The 26851-nt window shown below is 40.6% G+C and overlaps 1 protein-coding gene across 9 annotated transcripts in view; it reads right to left on the bottom strand.

The window, feature by feature from the left end:
* EZH2 (enhancer of zeste 2 polycomb repressive complex 2 subunit) overlaps positions 1-26156 on the bottom strand; it is a 55088-nt gene extending 28932 nt beyond the window's left edge. For 2 of the 9 annotated variants that reach the window (XM_045516560.2, XM_045516562.2), the window contains exons 1-2: positions 5000-5123; positions 4304-4432 (exon numbers count right to left, since the gene is read on the bottom strand). In XM_045516560.2, coding sequence (XP_045372516.1) covers positions 4304-4373 — 70 coding nt within the window. In that variant the 5' untranslated portion in view covers positions 4374-4432; positions 5000-5123. Of the gene's footprint in view, positions 1-4281; positions 4433-4999; positions 5124-25894 lie in introns of those variants that run through there. The other 7 variants (XM_045516561.2, XM_045516563.2, XM_074366856.1 and 4 more) reach the window with 6 other exon arrangements.
* Positions 26157-26851: the final 695 nt, after the last annotated feature.

Here is a 26851-nt window from a genome sequence, read left to right as displayed (position 1 = left end):
TTCTTCAAGTGACCTTTTTGGAAAAGCATAAAATGCTTACATTAGTCTCCTTTCAAAAGACAAAGAAAACCTCCTTTACGATCATTTAAGTAAGGTTCCATCTATTTCAGGTAAGAGAGAGCCAGAAAGCAAGCAAAGGCTGCCATGACTTGAAAAAATTACATGAGCAGAAAGGACTGGCAGAGTTAACACGAGACTCAACCAATAAATGGTTAAGAGAGACAAAGAGCAGCAGAAGGCAACTCAGAATCCAGTTCCTTGAGGAACCAAGAAGGGATGGGTATGTGCAGACTATGAGTAAAGAGACGCTTGCGAGAGCCACTCATCTATTCCTAGACTTGAGAAAAATGACCCGACTCTGCCACGTCTGCTCAAAGGCTGAGCATGCCCGTTGGTCCTACAATCTTGAAATTTAAGAAGGAAAGTAAGCATGTTACTTTGTTGAAAGTTAAAAGTGTATTTAAGTGAAGACCACTCAAGTATACAGAGTACACTAGCATATTATTTTTTCTTTGGGTATAGTATCTAAATTTCTGTTTACAATTAACTGAGGAAAGTGTATCACCACATCAATAAATAATGCAATCAGGTGTTTACATGTAAATAAGATGTTTTTCTTCTCCAACAAAAATAAGTCAAAACTGCAAACCTATGAAAGAACTTACACATTCTGTGTTATTCTGATAGAAGCCACTCCAAAAAAAAAATTCATTTGCAAATATCAAATGATAGGTGATGAACTTAAAATTAAAATCATTTCCGGTATCACTAGGAAGAGCAAACCTGTATGCACTGAAAAGTCCAAAAGATTTTTAATTCTTCATGAGAGGACTGGGAGGTCTTTCTGACACTGCATATATGTTAAACATTCTCAAGAAGCCCCACATTTCTCACTCTTCTTGTTAGTAAACAAGACACAGAATTTTTACAAGAACAGTGCATTCTCCTGGGAATCTAAAAATGCATATTGGCAGGATATTTTTGAATTACTAAACCAATCACATCACTTGCCCAGAAGACAGACATCATTTGAGCAAGCATTTCCTTCACAGTCATAATATGTACAGGTAATAAAAATCTTGACAAGAGTCAATGAAGGGGAAAAGTGCCTTGTGGTTTTCAGCAAGAAATGGAGAACACACAACAAGAAATGCACTAGCAAGGACTACAAGAGTTATCTCCTAAACCAGTTTATTCAGCAAAACTGGAAAAAGACACATTGAGGAACATGATTACTAATGTGCAGACTTATAGAAGATAAAGTTTTTACTGATCGATAAGGTAAAGTAATGAATGTCACCTAGAAACAATTTTTTGATAAACGGCCATATTAACTATAGCAACAAGGGAACATCCCTTGGCCTACACACATTTTCAGGGCTGAATGCTCTTAAAACTGAAGAGCAAAGGAACTAAATGTAAAACATGTTACGGTCACTGTCCACAAGAAGCCAGAAGTACTTTTAACAAGAAAAAAAGACACATACTCTGTATTAAAGTCCAATGGGCAACACTGCTTAGGTTCTCTAACTTTAACACCAAAAAATAAGTACCCACAAGGCTTCTAAAAGCACACATTAAGGAAACAATAGACTAAAGATGTGGTCTCCAGGTTATCTGCAGAGCTCCTTGGTCTCAAGTCAGCATCTACAGCTGTCACTTCATTAGATCAGAAAGTAAACTTAGACATTCTTTACTAAAATAACCTAGATAAAATCGATCATTTTAAAGCTGAGAGTATCCACTTCTACAAGTATAGAAGGGAATAAAGTATGACTTGAGTGAATAACCAAAAATTGTCATTGAATCGTTGTCATGCTAAAGGAGTTAAACTGAAGACAGCATTTATAAAGGATCAGCTAATAAAAATAAGGACTTCATTAAAACAATGTTATAACAGCACTTCCACATGTTGAAAGCCACAGACTTGAGGTGTTTGGGTCAACACTGCAGTTACAAATTCTGCCAAGCCTACTCCTAGAAAGTCTTTGCAAAACAGGTTAATTTATTTATCCTCTTGCTTCTGACTTAATTCAGGCTCTGATTTTAAAGCGTATAAAAGAAACCTGATATATAGCTAGAAATGCTCAAACTGAAGAAAAATAAACAGGGATATAGTCTCATCTGAAAGGTAAGGAGACAAGATACAGATCATTAAAGTCCTTTCCAGTCCTAAAATGTTATTATTTGTTATAACACCAAAAAGTTTATCACCAACTGTATAAACCTTCAGCTTCCCAAAGTCAGTGATGATGGTTTTAAAGGGGGTAGGAGGTAGGAGGAGTAAAAGACAAAACATCTGAAGCAGAATCAGCTATCAGGAGTGGCTCAAAAATGAACAAGCTTGACCAGGTCAGAGTTCCATGCAACAGAAACTGAATTCCTGAGGCTGGCGATCACCTTCCTCCTTTTCCCCTCCTATCTTGTGAAAATGTTTTTTCTCAACCTTCACGGGTACTAAGTTTAGAAAATACTTATTTTATTAAAATGCTACTTTCTTCTTACAACATCTCACAAACTCAGTGAAAAGTGAGCTATCTTTACATTCAATGTCTTTTATCTACACTTGACAAAATTAAAAGAAAAATTGAATTAGTAAATATTCATTTGAATAAACTGTACTCTTAAATTTAACACCAAAAATTATATCATGAGCAACTCAAGCTGTATATAAGTAACGTCCTTTAGTAGTTTCTTAATGTGTCTGAGCAAAGTGTACTCTTCCAGGCCCACATCAGATCATTAGAGCAAGGAAAAACTGCTTAACTCTTCTAAGGCTCAGTTTCCTCACCTGGGAATAAAAGATGGGTAATAAATACAACCATCACGAAGATAAAATGAGGTAGAGTACCTGAGCACAGTGCCAGAAACCACTACCGCTGTTAACTTTTACCATAAATGTAAGAGATGTATTCCTCCGGGAAGAAAAAACAAGGTTTCTTTTGCCTTCACCTCAAAATTTCCAGAAGGTCATAAGACAAAATTTTCAAAAGAATCAGTTAGAAGCTCCATCCTGATCCCTTCTGAGAATGTTCTGACTGGCACGGAAAAGAATCCCTTTCACTTTTCATATATTAATAAGTCATTTACCTTTACTGTGTAGGCGCTGAACTTTTCCAGGTGACTGGAAGGTATTAATGATATATACATGTTTATACAATTGCGAGTCAAAGCTTTAAAGGGTTTTCACCTGACAAAATCCATAAATAACTAAGAATCATCCCAAGTCACGCGTCACCATCAAGACCACTAATACCATTGCTGAAATCACCACCAGGTCCGTGTCGAGCACAGACTGAGCTACTGTGACAGCACCGACCAGTCTTTGAAGCCAGGGTGTCACAGAACCTCAAACAAGCCTCATACAACAGCAAATGAGTGCTGGATTATTACAATATTATTAAAAAATGGCTACTCATTGAAAACATTATTTTAGAACAAATTCTATAGTTCAGATGCTTCGCATATTTAGACATCCGGGTGAACCACCATCTATTCCACTGTGTCACCTATATCTCAAGTCACTTTCTTCCCTCTTTTTGCTTCCATGTCCATTCATATAGCATTCCACACCATATAGCATGTCTTCCTATATAAAACAGGTACTTAAACAGAAATGCTTTAACCAAAATCCTACTGATTGGTTCTGTACTGTATAAATTTCTGCCGTTTTCTTTTCATCTTGCTGCCACTATGTTTCAATGTGTTATTTAATTATAAAATCTAGCATAGATGCTTTCCCTTTAAAACAGTAATTTTAAGGAGTAATTAAGATCTGTCTCGTTCACTCAAAAATTGCTATTAGAAACGCAAATTCTGATCTCTCAACCACAAATTTAAAAATTCTTATAGCAAGAGCCTTAGAATTTGAACAAAATGTATAATAAAAAGCTTTCTCAGTCCATGAGTATGGATGGAAAGAAATATTTTTTACAGCATGGCTAATTCATATGAAGAGGGAGAGAAAAAGACAACTGTGCGTCAGAAAGCCTTGCTCTAACTGGTGATCTGATGAGGACATTCAAGAGTATTTAATCTTAAAGTTCTTTTTTAATGAACAGTCTTTTAAAAATCTAGGAATCTACCTAAAAACAGTGCAAGCACATTCTAAATCCGAGAGCTCTGTTACAGGAATACCAGCAGTGCTACCTAAGGCAGCCATTAACAGTTGCACATTAAAGAGAAATAGCAATAAAAGAAGGGACATCCTGAGGTCAATGGCTTCCTCTCAACAACCAACCAACGTTCCAACAGCAAAAACCAAAATGCACTGATAATTACTACAGCGCGTGAGTTCACCAACCTCCCTGGTCCCGCGCAATGAGCTCACAGAAGTCAGGATGTGCACAGGCTGGATCCTTCGCTGTTTCCATTCTTGGTTTAAGATTTCTGTTCTTTCCAAAATTTTCTGACGATTGGAACTAAACATACTCTTTAAAAAATGAAGGAGAGGAGAAAAGAAATTGTTCATTGTTAGAAAATTTGTAATATCTCTAATGAAGGTTAAAATCTACTGACTTCTCAAAAATATCAGGAACATTCCTTCAAAAGCATATGGATTTTACATGAAATTACTGTTTCCCACATTCTATTAATACAAAATACATCACATTTGTTATTTTACTGAAAGTGGGAGGGGAATATTAAATTATTTCCATCCTTTCTTTGTTAACTTCGTGTATTTTTGTATTTTTTCTAAAAAATCACAGCTTTGGAAATACAACACCATGAAACACATCCCTGTATGTCTGGGTCCTGGGTCACACATGCCGTACAAGGTACACTGAAAAGACGATGATTTCCAAGTAGGCTGAATAATCATTAGATTAAAATCTTTCCATCATCATTAATGTGCATGGTACGATTTTTATCTTAATTAAGCAAACCAAGGACCTCAGCTTCCAAGTCTCCAGTTATCTTACTGTAAACGTGACCCTGTACCCTTCTCGGGGAGGGGGGGCATCCTCGATCACACACGCTGTCACGGAGGACACGGTACCTTCACTTCGTCAGCCCGCCTGAATCTCTTGAGCTGCCGCAGCCGCATGTACTCTGACTTTACGCGCTTCCGCCAACAAACTGGTCCCTTCTCAGATTTCTTCCCAGTCTGGCCCATGATTATTCTAAAAGCAATGGTTTCATATTAAAATCGCTAATCTAACCCGCCTGAATATGATCACTTGTGTTTTAATCCCCAGCAAACTAACAATCAACAAAAGAAATGATGTGTAATTACACTGTTGATATTTGCCAGAAGGGTGCTCATTCGTTCTGCATGGTTAAATCCTTAAAACATTTCATTCAAAGTCTAAATTTTCATTTACTACAACTTTTAAAAGACATTTTTATTTACAAAGATACTCCACTCCTAAACTGCAGTCATCCTACAGAAATGTGGCCCATTACAGGGATTAAGTATACAATGACAAGCTATGCGACCCACACTTGCTGAGTGGAAACAAATGTGGACACATATTCTCAGTTTTCCATCGCTAAATTAGCTGTTACAGGCGTAAATGAATGACTGAAAAAGATAAATCAAAAAAAAAAAGTAATTTACATACAGCACTAAAGGTAGAAAATACACAGTACAATATATGATAAATATACAAATTAAAGGACTCCCACTGCACTTTTAACCATGCTTCACCTTAAACACTGATGAAAGTCTGTGGTTCTGCCTCTTGCGGCCCCTCTATTCCCCTAGGGCTTCTCTGCCAGCCAGAGGACAGGAATGCAGGGAGCCCTACCACCTTATCTGGAGTCCAGAGGTTCTAGAAGCCAAATATGTGCAACGTGGGCACAGCCTGTGGTCCACCAGGTTCACACTACAGAGTCTAGAAGGGCGAACTCTTCTAGAACATTTCTCATTAAAGTGTTGATTAAAATCATACTTGTATCTTCAAAAGACTGGAAGGACATCCCTCTGTCAGATGGTACAAAGGTGCCACGTTAGGGATTTCTGCTTTCATTCATTTATGTAAGAGCAATGTGAAGCCACTGAGCATCTGAAGCAAAGGGGAGAAGGGAGATGCCCAGCTGACTGCAGAGGAGCAGGCAGGGGATGGGGCCCTGGAGGAGAATAAAACTCGAAGGTGAGGCCAGGTTAGAGGGAAGGCAGTCCTGTCACTGGACAAGGGGTGATGCAGCTCCCACAACCACGCGGGTGATCAAAGTAAATGAGTCCGAGTTACTTAGGAGGAAACGTGGTAATGATTACAATATGGGGGGAGATGACTTTCACTGGAATAACTGAGTAGGGTTTCACTTGCCTGTTTACACACAGCCCTCAGGCACCGAGAGTTGCCTAAGGAGAAGAATCAGAGGAAGAAAAAGGGCCCAGAGGTCAGTGGGTAACTTTCTGTAGGAATACGCCACCACCAAACAATAACAAAGACGGCAAACAGTGGACTGCTCGGAGCCCAAAGAGGGGCAAAGAAAGTCTGTAATAAAGTAAATCAGGCAACAAATACACAAAGATGAATGAAACGCAGAACTTGCCCTCCTGGAGCTGATATCCCACCTTCAAAGGCCTAAGAGAATATCCATCACAATATGAGATAAACCCGCAAAAGGACCAGGGGCTGAGGGTGGGGGCAGACAAGTAAGGAACCGCAGAAGGAAGGCAGGAAAGGTGGCAACCCAACCTTAAAAGCAGAGCTGGATTTCAAAAGGCCAAGAAGAGGAGGGACTCAGGTATGAGCAAGAGACAGCTGGATCCCGGAGGTGCTGCCAGCAGACCTGCTAACAAGGGTGGGTCCCAGATTAGGCAAAAAGCCCAAATTACAAGGACTGAGGGAATGAGAAGAATGAAGAGATTTTAGAATTTAAGATAAAGACAGTTGAACGAGATCAGAGACAGGACTATTCCTGTAAAGGTTCAAAGTGCAGCCTTGCCTGGGGGCTGCTGAAATGAACAAAGATAACAGTCCTCAGAACCAGAAGATTGAGGTCCCCAGGCCCGCCCCAGAGCCCATCCCAGCTCTGCAGTGACGAACGAAGTGAGGTAGAACGTTAGGAAGACCCTGGGGTAGGACAAAAAGACAAAGTTAGAGAGAAACTGGAGCTTAATTTTTAAAAAACTTGTGGCAACTTTTTGCTTTCGTATCTGCTAGTTAACAGATGAGCTCAAATAATTCGACACAAATTATTTTCAGACATTTAGCACTTCATAAGCCGAGGAACTAGAAAGAAGAGTAATCAGATAAAAAGAAATGGTCCATTGCTTCATGAACTCAAAAACTAACCACAGCTAGTCCCACCTGCTGCCTCCACAAACTCTTGGTCCTTGGAGGCAGCACCTCAGTACCTGATAAAACCTACACTGGGAGCACAGCTTTCTTTTCACTGATGTGCAACATGGGTATTACTACAATTCATTTTTAAGGTACATTTTTTATGCCTTGGTAACAAGGTATCATTACATTAGTTAGCACTTCATGCTTTCTACTAGAACATTCCTTGTCTTACATTCTAGAATACTGTCTGCATTGTTTCTACCATTAGTAACAACATCTCTAAAACAGTATGTCAGGACAAAATCAAAGCTCTTACTGAACTAACAAGCTGCAGATCAACAACAGAACATTCCAGTTGATTCAGAAACACCCTCTTCGTAAGAGGGCACAGATGGATAAATTTCCACGCTTACAAATTTCACAAAGCTCTTCCGAATAAAGACGTACGTAAGTCAAGGTTTTAAATTATAGGATGATCTGGTAAATATGCACACCAGAGGGTAAAAGAGAAAAAGTGTAGTGATTCATTTATGGGAAATTATCAAAATAAGGACCATGACCTCTGAATTAAGAAATAAAAGTGTGCAGACTGTTCTTTTCAAGTATAGGGATATACTCTAACATCCATGGAAACAGGCAGACCCACAAAAAAAGAACAAAACTTAAGGCACAATTTAGAACAATGTTTTACATAAAACAAACTCCCTCCAAATATTATCAAATTTATAACATTAAACTCACATTTCCTGTTCTTCACTCTTTACTCCACTTCACCCCCACTGTAAGTGGGGTGGGGAAAGAGATCCATTCTAAGAAACTTTGGAAATCTGTTTTGACTGGACAGAGGAAGGCTAAAGACGGAAAGAACTGGACAGAAACACTGTCCTCCAATTGGTAAATTTTCTCATGGGGTACCAGGGACAAAAAAGCAAGAAGTAGTGATAGACTAGAGTCACAGCAGTATGAATCATTTATTTTAATACACATGCAGATGGAGAGACCTGCTGCACCTCCAGGCTCCACCCCAGAAGCACACCCACAGCCCATCCTCCAGCACAAGGAAGCTGGGCTCTGGAGAAATGACCGGTTCTAGGGCTGGGACAGGAAAAACACGAGAAAAGCCTGTAGCAGAAAGTAAGGGGACACTCAGAAGATGAAAGACGGGGACATGTCAAAGCCAGGAACCAAAGTGCAGGAACTCCTAGTGGCCAAAGCTGGAGTAATCTGAGCAGCAAAATCAACCACAACGGTATTATCACCGAATTAATAAAATAAGTATCCATGAGTCTATGAGAGAAAGAAATGATTAAATGAGTAAGTAAATGGGGAACGAGGGACAAGCACGGATTTCAAAATACATATGCCTACTTTCCTAGCCTGGCAGCAGAGTCTGGGGAGGGAAAGGTGACGTCCCAGTGGAGAACCAGGAATACATCCCGTCTGTGGTCAGATTGCCGCCGTGCAACCCAATGGGCATTGCACCCCCATCTACTCTTCCCCAAACCTCAAACCTGCAGCCGCAGTCATCGCACAAAAACACCAGATCAGCCCAAACTGAAGGGCATTTCAACCAAATAACTGATCAATAAATAAGGTCATGAAAACAAATTGGGACGGAGAAACTGTTGCAGATCGGGAGATAAGGAGACAACTAAATGCAACATGGTGACTAGATTCTGGAGCAGAAAAACTGGTAAAATCCAAATAGAGTCTCTAGTTAATAGTAACATAGTAATATTGGTTTCTTAATTTTGACAAATGTACCATGGTTACAGAAATCTAAAATTATTCCAAAATAAAGTCTCTTTTTTAAAGAAAAGAATTAAGTTATACAACAATCTAATGTGAAGACATTGATTTCAAAAAATGGCATCCACTTTTCCAAATGATAAACAGAAACCTGTTTTAAAAGTTAAAATGCTATGTAAAACACTAAACAGGAAAAAAACAAAAAATATGAACAGATGATTAGAACTATTTAAAAAACAAGGCTAAGGAGAACAGGTAGTAATTAAGACAGCTGGTACTTCCATAAACCTTAACTTCAAAGGAATTTGACGGGCAATTTCCCATGTCTAATTCTACTATTTTACAACTGAGAGAACATTACTTGAACAATTTAAAAGGGGGGAAAGCCTTTCATGAGCTTATAAGATGGTGTCTACCTAAAAAGACAGTAACATTTTCAGGCTATATTAATAGTAATACAGACTCTGAACCAGGGAAATTAATTATGCCACTGATTATACATATACTGATCAAACAAATCAAATGATTCTATACAATTCAGGTCCAGTTTAGTTCTGTTTAAGATGGACAGAGAAAGACGCCTTTACCCCAGCTAGAACACAGCATTAAACACGTAACATAGAAAAGAACATTTGAGTTTGGAGTTTTAATAGAGAAATGTTCATATATCCATTCATTCAGTATTTACTGAACATCAAATACATACTAGGTGCTCTGATAGAAACCAAAGGCTTAGCAATAAATGAAACAGACAAAAATCCATGATGTCATAGAACTTAAAATCTACTTGGATGGAAATGATCAAAAACAAAGTAAAATGTCAGTATACAAGATGGTGTTGAGTGCTATGAGAAAAACCAAACAGGGAAGTAAAGGCAGGCAAGGCTGGCAAACAAAGGAACCTGTGAAGCACTCAGGCCCTGTGCATGTTGCAAAGCCAATGTGATGCAGAGATCTCACCAACTTGTACTTGGTTCCCACCAACCAGCAAACCCAGTGGTAAAATATGCAATACATATTTGTATCTATCCAATGCAGACTTCAGTAAGTCCACAATGCTCCAGTGATCAGCACAGTGATCCAGTGGCATCAAAACTGGCATTCAAGGATTGCCAGGTGTCACAGCTCAGGTTAACAGGTCTAATTATCCTGAACAAATAAAGATCAGAAGTTAACAGCATTTTATAAAACATATATATGCAAACAGCCATTCTCTGTTAGTATTCTTAAGTCAAAGTACAGAAATAGACTGGCTATTCATGTTAATGAAACAGCATCATGAAATATGTGTTCTCTGATTTGATTGTATTTAATCTGTAGTTCTGCTTTGGTTTTACCATTAACAAATTTATGTCTGTATATTTCTAGGGTACATATTAATAAAATTAAAGTCACGTCAACCCTGGGGTTCCATTCATCACTCAAGTTTGAAACATAGGTGAGAAACAACTGGTGTACTGAAGTAATTCAGGAATAAAGTGAGAAGGGTTCTGACTGGGTGGACAGTAGGGTGAATGGTGAAAAAAGATGGCAAGAGATACTCTAAAACTGAAAAACCAGAAGCACTCATGAGGAGACAGAAGAACCTGATCAAAAGAGACTAAGAGGGAATGTAAAAAAATGACACAAATGAATTTATTTACAAAACAGAAACAGACTCAGACACAAAACACAAACTTATGGTTACGGGGCGGGGGAGGGTAGAGGGATAAACTAGGAGTTTGGGATTAGCAGATACTAACTACTACATAAAGTAAACAGCCAGGTCCTACTGTACAGCACAGGGAACTATATTTAACACCTTGTAATAACCTATAATGAAAAAGAATAAAAAAGAAAAAAAGAAGCTAAGAGGAAGCCCTAAGTGAGTCACTGCCACCACTAAGAATTTGAACTTAGGTACAAATCGAGACATTAACTACACACGTAGCAGTTACCAGCACAAAGAGAACAGGACACCACAACACTCTTAAGCATTTTGGTCTCAGGACCCCTTTGGTTTATATGGGTTGTATCTACCAATATTTAGCATACTAGACATTTAAAACTGAGAAATGTTTAAAATATTAATTTGTTTAAAGATAATAATAGCAAGCCTGTTACATATTAGTAACATTTTTAAAACTACTTTTCTTTAAAAAAAAGTCAGTGAGGGACACTGTTTTGCATTTTTGCCAATTTCTTTAGTATCTGTCTTAACAGAAGACAGCTGGATTCTCTTATCTGCTTTTGCATTTAATCTGTTCCAACATGTTGTTTTGGTTGACAAATATGAAGAAAATCCATTCCCAAACAGATAATTTAGCTAGAAAAGGGAAGAGTATCTGAGTAGCCTTTTGCGGTAGTTGTGACTCTCACGCTCTGACATTACTCTGAAACTGTTAAGAAAAAAGTGGCTAGTTCAACCTCATAGATGCTTTTCCTCAAGACAACCACTACTCTTCAGCACGCAGCAGCGGTTTTTAAAAGATTAGCTTCAAAGGGGAATCTGAAATTGCATCAATAAACCTTTCCTACTCTGCAGCATCACAATTCATTGGTCTTTCTCCTTCGAAATGCATCTTTAACACATGTGGGATTTTATAACATCATCACTCATCTGAAAAACACTAGTCCACTGAGATATGCAGATTTTCCTTATATTCGCATATTTCAAAAAAAATCATATTTGTTAAACCCACTGATCTCATCGAAGAGTCTTTAAGTATTTATTGGGGCGCTGTCAACCTCAGAGTAACAGATACTTTGGAAAACAGATAAGTTTTCCAAAAATTCTAAACTTTGCTTTGAAAGCTCAAATGTTATTACCCACAACAAATGATGGTCAGCTGTTTTCCTTGAAGTGACAGGCTCACTTTGCTGAAAAATGTCTGCCAAATACCCAGGTCAACTAAACGTAGTTGGTCTGTCAACCCTTCTTTCGAGTAAAAACAGTTCTTCAAGAAAAAAGCAGCCAGCGCGGCTGCAACTCAACCACGGCCGGCCGTGCGGCTCCCAGAGCCCGACCTCCTCGGTCCCCACGCGGCAGAGGCCTCTGCGCACCGGTCGTCTCATGGCACAGAACACATGCACTCAGGTCCAAGAGTTAGTAAAATTAATAACTATTTTTTACTTAATCAAGGACATTCTCAAAACTGGCTCTTATTTTTTTTACTCCAAGCGCTACGGTGCCAACAGTCCTTACCAACCACTGCTTTTCCACCATCGTGCAAATGGCAACTCAGGAAAAAAGGCAAATAACATCTTAAAATTATTACAGAAAGAGCTTTAACCTCACGGACCCCGGGGCCCACAGAGCACACTGGGAGAACAGCTGCCCTAAGTATATCCAGACACCCCGTGAATCAGAAATCACAACACCATCCCGCTTCTTCATCTGCCCAGCAGAGAGCCTAGAACCGGCATATATTTACATTATTTCTAAAAGACGTGTTTGTAAGAATGAAAGCCTAGGAATCATCATTCTTGCAACTGAAAAAAAAAAAAAGCAAACAAAAATCTATGTGAAGAATATTTAATGAGGGATATTTTGCTATAACTGTCAACTATAGAATCCAAAAGAGTTCGCCATACACCTCTGCCAAATTAAGAGACTAGTGTTAACAAAATTTGTTATAAACAAATTGCTTGTTTTCATCCATCTGTCCTACCCTTCACCACTGTAAAAAGATACAGTCCACAGTCATGGTCACTTTTCTGACCCTCCTGCTTACCTAAAACTACCCCATCCTCCCAACTAACTCCCCAAACACTCACACTTCACCTTACCCCCCAAAAAGATAGAAGTATCTTGTTCCTTTTCACTTCCTAGCACACCTCTATTTTTATTTAAAAAGGAGAAAAAAGTGACAAAAATACACAAGCTCACTACTGCTGGACCCAAACATTCCACCCAAATGACTTGCAAAAATTCAAGGAAAAGAAACTTATGAAACTTCGGTTTCAAAGGACTTGGGATAGCCAGAAACAGAGGTGTTATCAACCAGTCAGTAAGAATTTATGAAACATTCTGAAAGTGCTGGATCCTGTGAGAGATGCAAGTTTGTAAGATACAACAGGCATCTTCATGCCTAAACTTTACTGGGTCACTTGCACACACGACTACAGATGACAGAGTATTATGAAAAGCATATGTATTCAAGAAGTTTTTAGGAAACAGATGTGCCAGTGGCTTGCGATAAGGGAAAGTAAGGGGAGGGGAATACAGATCGTATTTGTAACCCTGGTTTAAGTTGTGCTAAAAAGGCACAGTATTGTTAAAAGGCACAGGAAAATTATAGTCATGTGTCCATCTTAGCTGAATGACAGAAAATATTAACTGGATTGTTTCAGCAAAAGCGAGTAGACTTTGCAGTAACATATTTTTGACAAAAATAAGATCATTTTCCTTCCAGCAGAAGAGTAAGCTAAACTCCTAAGTTCAATATGGAGTCTACAGACCAGCATTCCTGTGTTTAATTGAAAGTTCCATCAGTTTAGACATGTCTTAGAAAAAAAATGGCATACAAACTTAAACCAAGTGGAAAACTGAACTATCATAAAGGTTTTAAGTAATTTGTTTGGACAATAGATAAAATAATTAATTACACTGACATCTAGAAGGTAAAGTTTTCTTTGAAAACTGTACGAAACCCATTTTATAAGCTACGTCCTCTCATTTTGTTGTATGTAGTCAGTTTACTGAGACACTGTTGGAGGGGAAATGGAACAAAAACTGATGGACCACAAACTAAAACTATGATACACAATTCATTATAATTCAGGGATGGGACATGAGATACATTACTATTTCTTCAACATTCTGTGTGATCAATACAAGCAAAAAGAATGAAAAAGTAGGTAAGTCTGATGACAGCCATTCTTCCTTCTAGGAAGTCTATTTTAAATCTTAGATCTCAAGCCAACATCTAGTACAAATTTAAACATATATCGAGCAGAATTTTAAGAGAAGCTCAGTTTAGGTAAATACAACGGATCTGCCCATCATTCCAGGCAATCAGTTACCTAAGTGAGCATGAGACAGGTGACAGGAATCTGCTGTTCTCACAACCTGCCCTGCACGTCCTTGACACAGTATTTAGCCATGTAGTGACTCTCATGCTCAAAGTGTTTTTCATACAGCATTGGCCACTAAGTGCACACCAACAAATCTGTGCTCAACAGAACAGTGAACTGCTCTCATACTAGAGGAAAGATGGGTTAGTTTTGGACCTAAAGAGAAGGTATTTATGACATGGCATCTTCCTGGAAACTCTTCATGGGTAATTCTGCCAACATACTACTGCTGCTTTAGACAATGACCTTATATCTTAACTCTCAAACAAAACACAATTCCCTCTATATTCTGAAGACAGAATCCTGTAATGGACTTTGCAGTTCAAACTACTAATCCTAAAGTACTTGCAGAACCTCTCAGAATTCCCAGACAACCTCCATAGTCGAGTAGCCCTTAGCTGGCAGTTCCAGGACTGGAGTTTGGTGCACACCACAGCGGGTAAAGATACTTTCAAGTGCCATTTCTCTAACCCCTGGACGACAGAACTCAGACCCTTCGGAAGCACCTTAAGCTCATCTCTACCCTGAGATTCATTCTCTTGCTAAAACAGTAGTAGTTTCAGGCCAAGATGGAAGTAAAGGAGGCAGGGGCAGTGATGAGCTTTTCATGACTTTCATGACTTAAAGCTTTATCACAAATACAAATATACTGCTGAGGTACTAGGAAACGTCAAACCCTTCAAGGATTATTTAAAATCAATGATATTTTTGGTATTTGTTTTACCAAGTATATTGTTGATTATTTATTTCATTACTGTAACATCACTTATCACAAATACTTAAGCCCTGAGAAAGAAATATTTTTTTCAGTCTCCAAGTACCTACAGAATTATAGAGAATTCACCAATTACAGGGAAACTAGCTGTATAATCCCTGCAGTTATTTCTCTGCAATTACCCAACTAACTAATGTTTTTAGGCAGGAAAAAAGGACTTGAATCCCAGCACCCCAAGGTGGGAAAAGAAAAGGAGAGACTAAAATGAGCTCCTGACATTTGGAGTTTGTAGACTGTGCCTAGAAAAGATGACTTTTTGTTTGGTAATCTAGATGTAAAAGTTGGACTAGAATGTCTCTTTCCTGAGGGGAAGGAACAGAGCATCTCATCCTTTATTTGAATAGTCCTAATGGCTGAAGACTGAGGCACCCAATAAACTGTCTGAAGAAATTTTGTGTTCCAGAAAACTGCCTGGTCCAGCTAGCTACGTGGTTACATGCTGTTAGTGGGTAACAAGTGACACCAGCCAAACAGTGAAGAAAAACTATTTCTTTAACTACAAGAGTAAATTCTATAGGAAAAACTGGGAAATAATAAGTTTGAACTTGTCAATGCAGACCTGTTGTACAGAGAGTAACTCTCTCAAGAGTTTTCATTCATTACACACAGTATTCTGAATAGCACTTCACTTCTGACACCAGTCACCAAACATGCAGGGGTTTTCCCCACACCAAGCAATTCTCTGTGATACCAGCTGAGGATCCTACAATTCAACTCAAATCTGATACTATCTACTTTAAGGTAGATTTTGATTAATTTGCCAGAGCAACTCACAGAACTCAGGAAAACAGTTTCCTTACTATAAAACCAGTTTATTATAGAAGAATGTAACTCAGGAATAGCAGATAGAAGAGGTGCATAGGGCCAGGTGTGTGGGAAGGGGCACAAGGCTTCTATGCTCTCTGGGAATGCCATTTTTCCTGAATCTCCATGTGTCCACCAACCCGGAAGCTACAGGAACCCTGTCCCTTTGAGTTTTTAACGGAGGCATCACTACACAGACAAGGATGATTGATTAAATCGTTGGCCCCTGGTAACTGAACTCCATCTCCAGCCCCTCTCCCCTCCCCAGAGGTGAGAGGTGGGGTGGTGTCTGAAAGTTCCAACCCTCTCATCTCAAGGTCAGTTCCCTAGCAACCGGTCCCCATCCTTACATGCTTTCCAGAAGTCATCTCTAAACACAAAGTCAGGTGTGGCTGAAAGGAGCTGGTTACAAATAAGTATCAGAAAACACCCTTATCACTCTTGTCATAGAAAATTGCAAGGGTTTTAGGAGCTCTGTGACAGAAACAATACAAAGCCCAAATATAAACTTATCACAAATCACAATATGCCAGTTTGTATGTTTACAATCCTAGTTTAGTCAGATACATCATAGTCCTAAAAGATTTAGGTGCTATTATGCCTATTACGCAGAGGCAAAAAAAGAGAAGAAAAAAAAAAAAGGCTTATAACCAGCATTAGATATTTCATGAATAAATGCCAGCTAGGGAGCATCGCAATTACCTGTGACGGTCACGTGAACGCAAGTCCAGTATTTCTCAAACTCTCCAGAGAACTAGATCTAGTGACTAACAGAAACCAAGCACCTGCCATCTCAGTATTTGAGCTAAGAAGGACCCTAGAAACAGCAAAAACCTCCTCTCTAAGGGACGTCAGCCTTGCTTGTGTGAATTTGGGCAAGTTACCTACCTTCACCATGCCCCTATTTCTTTACCTTCAAAGCAAAGATACACATACCCTTTGAAGGCACAAGGTAGCTCCTCAATAATCACAACTTCTCGGCTTGTCTGTTCACGTGGGTCACTTGGCAGCAGAGACCCAAAGAGCCCACCTGCCAAGGAAATAGGACCAGCCCCGGGGCAGCGCCCAGCCAAGAGTCTGTGTTCTCTGCACAGTGCCCAGCTGCGGGCAGAATCTCCCTCTGAAATGTCTTCTTCATAGCTGATTCGAGCTCTGTATTTCAAGCAGATAAATATTCTCCAAAGAGGCAAAATAACTTATGGAGCAAGTAGGACAAATCATCTCCTTCCTCTAAGCCTGTTCAAGCAACATATCTGCCATTTAAAAGTCCTTACTGATGACTCTAGAAGGGCATTCCCCAGCCTTCTGTGACCAATAAGAACTTTTCATGGTACCATATCTTACAGTACCCATAAGGGATTTTTAAAATAATTTTGCATATTTTGCTTGCACTATTAAATAATTTGAATATAGAAACATTTTAGAATTTCACTATATTGTTAAAAGATCATGAAGTTCATCTTAACAGGCTCTTTTATAATATTCAAAGGACAATAATTATTTTCTCATTTAGCAAATAATATATAGTGTTTATTTTTAAATAATTAAAAGACATGACTTTAAACAAATTTCAGAAGTACAACGTTTGATTCACTGAGTGCACAGAGCAGGTTTGCAATAAATAGTCAGTAGTTCTATTACTTGTGAGCACATGGTAGGTACTCGTGTACCTATGAATAGAACACACTGAAACTTCACTGAGTCTACAACATCAAAAACATACACAAGCTTCTTTAATGATGATGGAAATTCTTTCACTGTTTAAAGAAAATCAACTATTTCTTAAATTTTTGTGTTTTGCTTACAAAGTTCTTCTCAGATGGTCTTTTTTTTTGTTTGTTTGTTTTGTTTTGTTTTATGGGGGGGAGAGGTAATTGGGTTTATTTATTTAATGGAGGTAATGGGGGTCAAACCCAGGACCTTGTACATGCTGAGCATGCACTCTACCACTGTGCTGAACCCTCTCCCTTTCTAAAAAATTTTTGTTTATTTTTTTGTCAGGTGGTCTTTAGTATCAAAAACCAAGGCACTAAAATGGATAAAAGTCATGATGTTCTGACTTAACACTTTTTTAAAACTTACTAGAAACATCCTGACATACTATGTATGAATTTAGCTCACATGAATGCAACGGAGGGGTAAAGATCATCTTGAGATAAATTTGCGGAATCGTTTTATGTTCCTCACTTTTTTCCATCATTAGAGTTTCTCAAGCTTTCTGACTTTAGTCAGCAGTATATTGGGGATATAAACTAAAATTCTGTAGCAGCAACTGACAGCAAAGTTCACTGGACGATACCCAGCAAAGCCGAACAAAACTCACTTAAGATTCTTGAAAGCCCTGCTTTAAAGGGTGGGGGTGCTATTTAAATAATTCACTGAGTTGCTGCTCAAGAAATCCTCAAATTTTCAGGGCTCTGGTCCTATATCTCACAAAATTATATTTCTATCTACTATATACAAAACCCTTTTCTAACTTCTACCATGTAGATGAGTAAAGTAGAGCTTAAAGTGAAGGGGAGAGGAAGAGAAAAACACCAGAGACAGGTTGGACATTTCCCTCCAAGCAGGAGACAAGCTGCCTAGTTTGCTTGCAAGAGGGGGAGGGGTGTTTTGAGACAAAAAGGCTAAACAGCATCTTGAGATCTAAAATGGTACAAAAGACATTCCAGAAACAGTACAGAGCACAGACTCTCCATGCAAGATTTCTAGGGAGAAGTAAAAAGACCAGCTGAGCTCAACAGGGGAACAGTATAAGAAAACTATCAGAGACGAGACCAGCTGAAATAGTTCGAGCAGTTCTGTATGGAGAGAGCCTGGAACACCAGCTTCAGGAGTTTGCTATTGGAATGGACAGCCACTGAAGGCTGAGCTGGGCGAGGGCGTGATCTCGTGGCTTGGTGTAGGCCACCCAATTGAAGCCCAAATGTTTGCTTTTTTTTGCTTTCTTTATTAAACAGGGAAAAGGAGGTGTCATGTAGTACTTATATAATAAAGAAAAACAAAAAGTTATTGTGGGAGAAAATTAGGTGTTGAGCAAAAGAAACAACTGACACTGCAGAAATAAAACTGTACACAGAAATCAAGTATATACGCTCTTAAAAGCCACCTGTTTGTACAATAAAAAATCTAGTTAACTGTCAAAATAGGCAGACCAAGTTTTGCAACCTGATCATCACTTCTACATTACCAGATTCTAAGATCAAAGTCACTTTTAATATTCCCATTTATCCTCTGAAAAAATTTTAGAAAAATGTTAACCTACTAATAAATGAAAAAGTTCCAAATTACCCAAAATGAAAACCTAAAGAACTACTAAATATTACCATTTTCAAAACTAGTTAAAGCTTAATTTTCAAATTCCCCAAGCCACACATCTAATACCATCTATATAAATAGTATCTTTTTCATGTTCATGTTTCTTTTCTGCAAACAGAAAACATTGTTATACCAAGAACTAAATGACTTGTGGGTTAAGAACAAATTTGTTTTCATACAACTTAACTGATTTTAAACAATTATGCTTCTAGTATTATTACTTAACTTGATTTATATATTGTCAGAAATACACAAAAATCAAAGAAGGAAAATCAAGGAGAAAACGTTTGCATACAGATACACCTGACATACATGTGTACCCCTTACAACTCAGAATAAAGACCCCTTACAACTCAGTGAGGCAAACACCCCTATTTTTAAAACAGGCAAAAGGCTTGACCAAGAAATGTACATAAATGGCCAGTTAGCAGGTGAAAGATGTTCAACATCGCTGATCACTTGGGAAATGCACATTAAAACCATAATAAGATACTCAGCACGTGCTAGATGCCACTGACTTAGAAGGCAGCAACACCGGCATGGGTGAAGACTCAGGGATGTGGGAAACCAGCTGCAGCTCCCACACGGCTACAGCGCAAACCCCAGCCCCACGGAAAACAGCCCAATCACCGCGAGAAGTGGCCTGGCAGTTTCTCATCAAGTTAAATCAATAGTTACCACATGACCCAGTGATCCAACTACAGCAAGGTATTTACCCAAGAGAAAGTAAAAGATACATCCACAGAAGGCTGGACCAAATGGTCAGAGAGGCTTTTCTACTAAGAACCAAAACTGGAACCAGCTCATGTGTCCATCAGCAGATAAAGCAAAAAGAAACATAGGAATACTCACACAATGGAATATTACTGAGAAATAAAGAGAAACTAGTAGAACAAGCAGCAACATAGATAAATCTCAAAAACATGCTGGATCAAAGAAGCCAGTCACAAAAGAGTCACATAACTCTATTCATATGAAATTCCTGAACAGGAGAAATCTGACCAGCGGTGGCAAGGAATGATTGTAAAGGAGCATGAGAGAATTCCGAAATGATAGCAAGGTTATATCTTGACTGAGGTGCTGGTTACACAGATGTTTACATTTGCCAAAACTCTTCATACTGTACCCTTCAAATGTGTGCATATTAATGTATATAAATTACACTTCAATAAGGTTAGTTTTTCACACACAAAAAAATGGGTACCTCTCTAGAAAGCAATTTGACAATTATTAAAACTTGAAATGTGCACAATCTTGAACCAGCAATTCCCCTTACAGAAAGTTGTCACACAAAATGTCCAGAGATACATAAGGATGTTCCCTTCTTTGGGGCAGAGAACACCAAGTCCACCACAGATGGCCAGCTGACTGTGTGTGGACACTCAGAAGCTGGAATACTGCGTGTCCTACGTAACAAAACCGCCTGAAAGCTTAAAGCTGGGGCGGCAAACTTCTGTAAAAGGGTCACACTAAGTACTTTAGGATTGGCAGGCCACATCCAGTCACCCTGCATATTCTTTGGGTTTTTTTGTTGCTGTTTTACAACTCTCTAAGAAATGCTAAAATCACTGGTAGCTCTCAGGCCTTACAAAAACAAACCCCGGGCTAAGAAATCAGGGCTTTGAAGCCTAAATGCCCAAATTCAAATTCTTACTCTACACTAACCAGTTACCTAATCTATCTCTTGCTATTACAGTATCAATATAAGATAAATGAAAGCACTTAAAAGTGTCAGCCACATAGCAAGCCTTAAAGAAATATAAGCTTTTAAAAATAGATCTCCCTGTATTGATCTAAAAAAACTGTTTTATAACAAAATAACTTGATCCCATTTTTGTAAAATACATGTATAAATACATATTCATATAAATACATTGGAAAGTTTGGGAAGAATATACACCAAACTGTTAAAGGTAGGGAATAAGATTACAGAAATCAAGAAAGCTTTCACTTTATAAACATTTAAACTGTTTCAGTTTTTCAAACAACATATATTACCTGTTTTAAATCAACAGACAGTTCTAAAAAAAAAACAGCAATAGATAAAGCATGTGTGGCACCATTTTCTTTATGTATAGGTTCTAAATACATATTTAAACTTGAGAGGTGTTTAGTTCCATTAATGAGAAAGTACATCAACTCTTAACAATACTGGCCTAATAATTAAGAATCATTTATCAAACAATTTGTGCCAGGTGTTCTAAGGGTTTCACACGTATTAATTAATTTAATCCTCTCAACAACCTTATGGAGTGAATACCTGTCATTATGACCACCAATTTACAGATAGGAACTCAGACATCAAGGATAACCTGCACCAGCACAAACTGGCAGCTCAGTAACCAGAATGGTACTCCAAAGACCACACTCTTAAAACTACCATATTCCCCTTAGAGTGTGCGCTGTTGCAACCTTGGCTGAAAAGAAATCTACAAAGACATCTTTTCGTTTGTCCAGGGCATCAGATCCCATAAAACTACAACTACCTACTTTTAAATGTAACTTTCTGATCAATTCCTGAAAAGAAATCTACAAAGACATCTTTTCGTTTGTCCAGGGCATCAGATCCCATAAAACTACAATTACCTACTTTTAAATGTAACTTTCTGATCAATTCAAATAAACTCACTCTTAGAACAGACGTCTTTGATCATCCAGGAGACCAGTAGATAATATGGAACTAACCAGAATCTAAGTTTGGATCCTACTGAAAATTCCTAGCTGGATAATCCTGGGCAAATTCTTAACCTTTGACACTCAAGTTTCCGTATCTGTAAAGGTTTGCAGAGTGTGCTGGCATTGTTACAGCCTTTTTATTGTAAAATATGCATAACATAAAATTTACCATTTTAACCATTTTTTAGCATACAATTCAGTGGCATTAAACACATTCAAAATGTTGTGAAGCCATCACTACCTTCCAAGTCAAGAACTTGTTCAGCTTCCCAAACAGACCGTTCGAATTAAACACCAACTTCCCACTCACCCCCCTCGGCACCTGGTAAACTCTATTCCACTTTCTATCTCTGCATTTGCCTGTTCTGGGTAGGTACTTCCTATAAATGGAATCATATAACTGTTTCCTTCTGTGTCTGGCTTATTTCACTTGGCGGAACACTTTCACATTTCACCCCTGTTGTGGCATGTGTCAGTACATCAGTCCTTCAATGGCGGAAAACTTCATTGTATCTATATACCACATTTTATTTATCCAAACATCTGTCGATGAATACAAAGTGGTTTTTACAAGAATTAAAAATAAAGCATCTGATGTGAATGTTACCACAATAAAAAAAACCCAACCAACTAACCAACCAGAGAAATGAATAAAGTGTCCAGCAAATAGTAGGCACTTTAATGTCTTCACTTTGTTTTTGTCCTATTTTTGCATTAAGTAGTGGTGCAGAGGAAAAATACAAGACAGTGCAACTATCTTACAAGTTTATCAGCTGTGCCTTTTGAGATATTATTGGATTTGCAAATCTACATTGATCAAATCATTTTAAATGATGGGAAGAGCATCCCAATAAATGCTCTGTAACTACACTGGCACTACTTCAGTTTTAGCTTCAAAATCTACTGCAAGTTATTCCAATAAATAACTCATTAACTGTAATGAGACATCTTTTAATTAAAAGATGGACGCTCTCCTTATATTTTTGTACAACGATCAATTTCAACATCAAACAAATTTAGCAGATACTGTACATTAGGCATCCGGATGATCCATTACACTTCTCTCTAGCTGCCCAAAACACCAAACATGAAAACCAATAGTTGCATCTAAAGAATATCTTATTTTCAATATCTCAATGTAAATAACTAGGAGACATCTTGGAAGTTACTCACCTTGAGTTACTTTTCTTTGTAACCACTGCCTCTCAAACAAGGAGAAAAACACCTTCCAAAGTTCCTCACAACATAAATATTAATGTATCCTATTTGCACGTTCCATTGTCAAATTATTTCCTTACACTTTTTGGATTTCCTTCATTCATTTAACTATTAACCCCTATTCTCTAGCAACTACCAGGTATACAAAAGAAAAGTAAGACAGAGCCTCTGCCTCAAGGCCTTAAGAGTGTGATGAAGGAGTTGGCTGGATACAGGCTACAAGAAAAGTACAAAGCTCTTGAGAACACCAGGTGCCCCCAGGAGACTCAAGGAAGGCCTCTAGCAGGTGAAGCTTCCTCTGAACTTAATGAGCTGTTCCTCTCCACTTATGCTCTCCTCCAAACTGATTTCACCTGCCCATACAGAATCCTTCATAATGCACAGAAAATGTTCTCTTCATTTCTACAGACATTAAAGACTTCAAGGCAAATCCATAAATCATCTCTAAGTGACCCGAGAAAGCATTAGATCATCAGAGGATTTTTCCTTGCTGTTGGTTTTTGAAAAGCAGCGGATCAACTTTCTTAATCACTGTTTTTTTAGGCCAAGACAGAAACTAATTTACACTCCTTGATGAGCATGCCAGCTCAAAGGATGGAAGATATCCTGGAAAATCTCAGTGTGACCTGAGGAAATTTGCCTAAAAATTTTAGTGGCCAACACAAAGATCATCACTTATATATATGCCGTAGGAGGCAAAGCTGGTATGAAAGTATTACAGCTTTTTTTTTCTTTTCCCTAATTACACTAAATCAACAAGTGTGTTTTTTTTCTTAATCACTGCTACTTAATACATTCTCAATTCAAGTAGGAAAAAATGTAAAACCAATTCTCCAAAAAGACTTCTTAAAAAAATCTTGAAGCAAGCACGAATATAGCAATTACCAAATACAATGTACACAAGGGGGGGAAACTGGAATTTCTTATTCTAAATAATCCAAATTTCTGCCAAAATTGGCATTAAGTAGCTCATCTCACAACAATGGGCAAGATGATCAGCAGGACTTTTTAATATATAATTACCAGCAACTATAAATGTAAATACTTAGGACAGCACCTGTCATTTCTGTCCAGTGGTGTCCAACACCGCAAAATACGTAATAAAGATTTTTACACTGCATTTCTTTGTCTCCATTTTTATGAAACCATAAGATAGTAGGCTGCACATTAGATCATCAGATAGAACAATACAAATCGGAAGAGTGCCTATGTGTTTCTAAATTCTCTTTCTTTGAATATATTCACTTTCCACAAAAATTAGAACTTAAGATGCCATTTTCCTAATTGTTTCCAGGACTCTACGTTCCCTCACACACCTCCAAAAAGAGAGAACGGGATTCTTTATATCTAGGTCTAGAATCCCAGCTATTCCTAACTTTAGGGAATGTAAAAGGAAATTTAAATGTATCTTAAATACTTTCATTTTGTTGCAAATAAAATAGTCAATAAACTAGTTAGGATTACACACTTGTTCTACATTTTAATCCCAAACATAAAATAGTTGCTAATGGTCATGAATGAAGAATAATGGAAAAGAAAGTCCACAACCCCCTTGCTCCCTAGTGGTCTAACGGTTAGGATCCCACACGCTCTCCAAACCCCTATAAGTATAGATTACATTCAACTGTATCGGCATTAGTGTTCATTTAAGGAGATTTTTGTTTTAACTGTTGTTTTAAATGACATTAATGTCATTATTGTTTTATATGACATTATAACGCCATCAAATCAAACTGATAATGAATGAACTTTAAAACCCAGAAAGTAAGCCTTGTAACAAAATATTTTTAAATACCGAAGACACATCTTTATTTCCAAATGAATTTAAATTTTACCGATCCTGTGTGACAAACAAAGGAAGTTTTAGCTTAACTGTGGACAGCACACATTCAATATCTTAGGCAACAAACGTTTCTGCTGCCGGTCTTTTCTGACTCAACAAAGCTATTGTTCACAGAAAACAAGACCAATTAATGAGAAATTGCTAACCACCTCATCTAAGCACAGATTTGTCATAAGCCTTTTCTTTCGATCAACTTTCTACCATCTCATTCTCATTCAGCCCCTAGGGATTCGGTGAATAATCGCTGACTAAATGACAGTTGATTTCGTTAGCACCTGTCGCCAGTCTCAGACGGATCACACAAGTTGGCCGAAACAGCTTGTAATTTTTAAGATTATGATTCTTTAGAAAGTGGGGAATTCACCGGCCGTGAGTTCACGAAGTTTTCCAAAATACCGTGCTTCTCGATCCTTCCCATTTTCAAAAAGTGACCCTGTGGCACCGACTTTTGGGGGGGGGGGCACAATGACTCGGGAACTCCACGGAAAGCCCTCCGAAACGAACAAAAACCGAGAAGGGGAAGAGCTCGACCTTTCCCTCAAACTTAACAGAAAGCAAGCCGAGAAGGGGAAGGTGGCCCCGGACTGCCTCGTCCGAGCGGGTGGAGACCAGGGGTTCAGGGACTGCTTTTCGGGAAAATGTCATATGCGCGGCCGCTCGGAGTCGAGTCTCCGCGCGCCGTCCCGGCCCCCGCGGCCCCGGCCGAGCCTGCGCGCTCGCGGGGAGGGGGCGTGGGGCCGAGCCCGCCCCCGGCGCCGCGGCCGGCGCTCCCCACGCCCCTCTCCCGCCCGCTGTCAGGCCCCGGTGTCACTGCCCCTTCCCCGCGCCGAGCTCCCCCGAGACACAGTCCGTCCTTTGTCTGAGTGCGCACTCGGCGCCGAGGTCCCACCAACTTGTGTGCGTCCCGTCCCACCCGGGCGCTCCCGCCGCGGCGCCCCACACAAAGGAGACCGGGGCTCGGGCGGCCGGCCCGCCCCGGGCACCGGAGCGCCCCCAGCCCAGCCCCGGCGCTGCGGGAGGGGCGGGCGCGCGAGAGGACCTCTTCGCACGCCCCTCGCGGCGCCCGCCCCGGGCTCCCGCCTCGGGTCGCCGTGTCCGGCAATGCCCGCCCGCGGGGTCGCGGGGGCCAGCCGGACCCACGGCCCCTTCTGAGGGGACTCCTCTCACCCCACCAGCCAAAGCGGCGCCCCAGGAAAGCCCGCTCTGGGCGATACCCACACGGGCAAAGCGGCGGCGGGGATGTCCCGGCGCCGCCACCGCCCCTCGCTGGGCTCCGGGGCCCCGCCGGCCGGCCGGCCCGACAGCGGCGCGTTACCTGCGCCCCGCGCCCCAGCCTGCGCCGCTCCCGCGCGCCGCTCCCGCGCGCCGCCGCCGCTGCCGCCGCCGGGGCTCCACCGCCTTCTGCGTCCCAGTGGGTGTCGGACGCTCCCGGACCGAGCGCCAAACCCGGCAGCCCAATCGCCATCGCTTTTATTTGGCCCCCCCAGTCCAACCAAGCGCCGCCCCGATTGGCGGGACGCGAGGCGGGCTCCCGTCCAATCACAGGGCCCGCCGGGCTCGGAGGCGCCGAGCCAGCCCCACGCAGAGGCGCCCGCGGGACTCGGCCGGGCCCGGCCGGCGGCGCGTGCGCGCGCGCGGGCGGGCGGGAGCTGAGGGACGCGGCCGCCGAGTGGAAGCGCCGCGCCGTCTCTTTGTTCTTTCGCCGAACGCACGGCGCCTCTCAGGAAGACGGTCGTCCGGCGGGCAGGGACGAGGGGCCTCTGGAGCCCGAATCCCGGGCCGTGGGCGGGAGGCGGGCAGGGCGGGGTGGCGGGAACCGGCCGGAGGGCGGGACGGCGCGCTCGCGGCGCTTGGCGGGAACCGCCGCCTCGGAGTTCCGGGGCCGGAGGGGCGGGGCGGGGCCGAAAGCCAAGTTTGAACCAGTTCAAAACTCAGAGGGTGGTAACGGTTTCAACTGCCGCGCTCTTTTCCCCGCGCGCGGAGCGGAGGCCAGGCCGCCCGGCGGGCTCGCGGGAGGCTCCCGGACCTGAGGGTCCGCGGCGCCCCGTTTGCTGGCCAGACACTCTCTGGGGGCCCCGGCCCGGCTCGCCTCGGGCAGGGAGCCGCGACCCTCCCGTGCTCCGGTGGGGCCGGCGCGCGGCCACCAAGCTGAGCGGAGCGCCTTGCTTGGCCCGA

This window comes from Camelus bactrianus, chromosome 7 (assembly GCF_048773025.1).
Source record: "Camelus bactrianus isolate YW-2024 breed Bactrian camel chromosome 7, ASM4877302v1, whole genome shotgun sequence".
NCBI lineage: Eukaryota > Metazoa > Chordata > Mammalia > Artiodactyla > Camelidae > Camelus > Camelus bactrianus.
The sequence above is the reverse complement of the archived record's forward strand: the minus strand, read 5'-3'. Positions and strand labels throughout refer to the sequence as shown.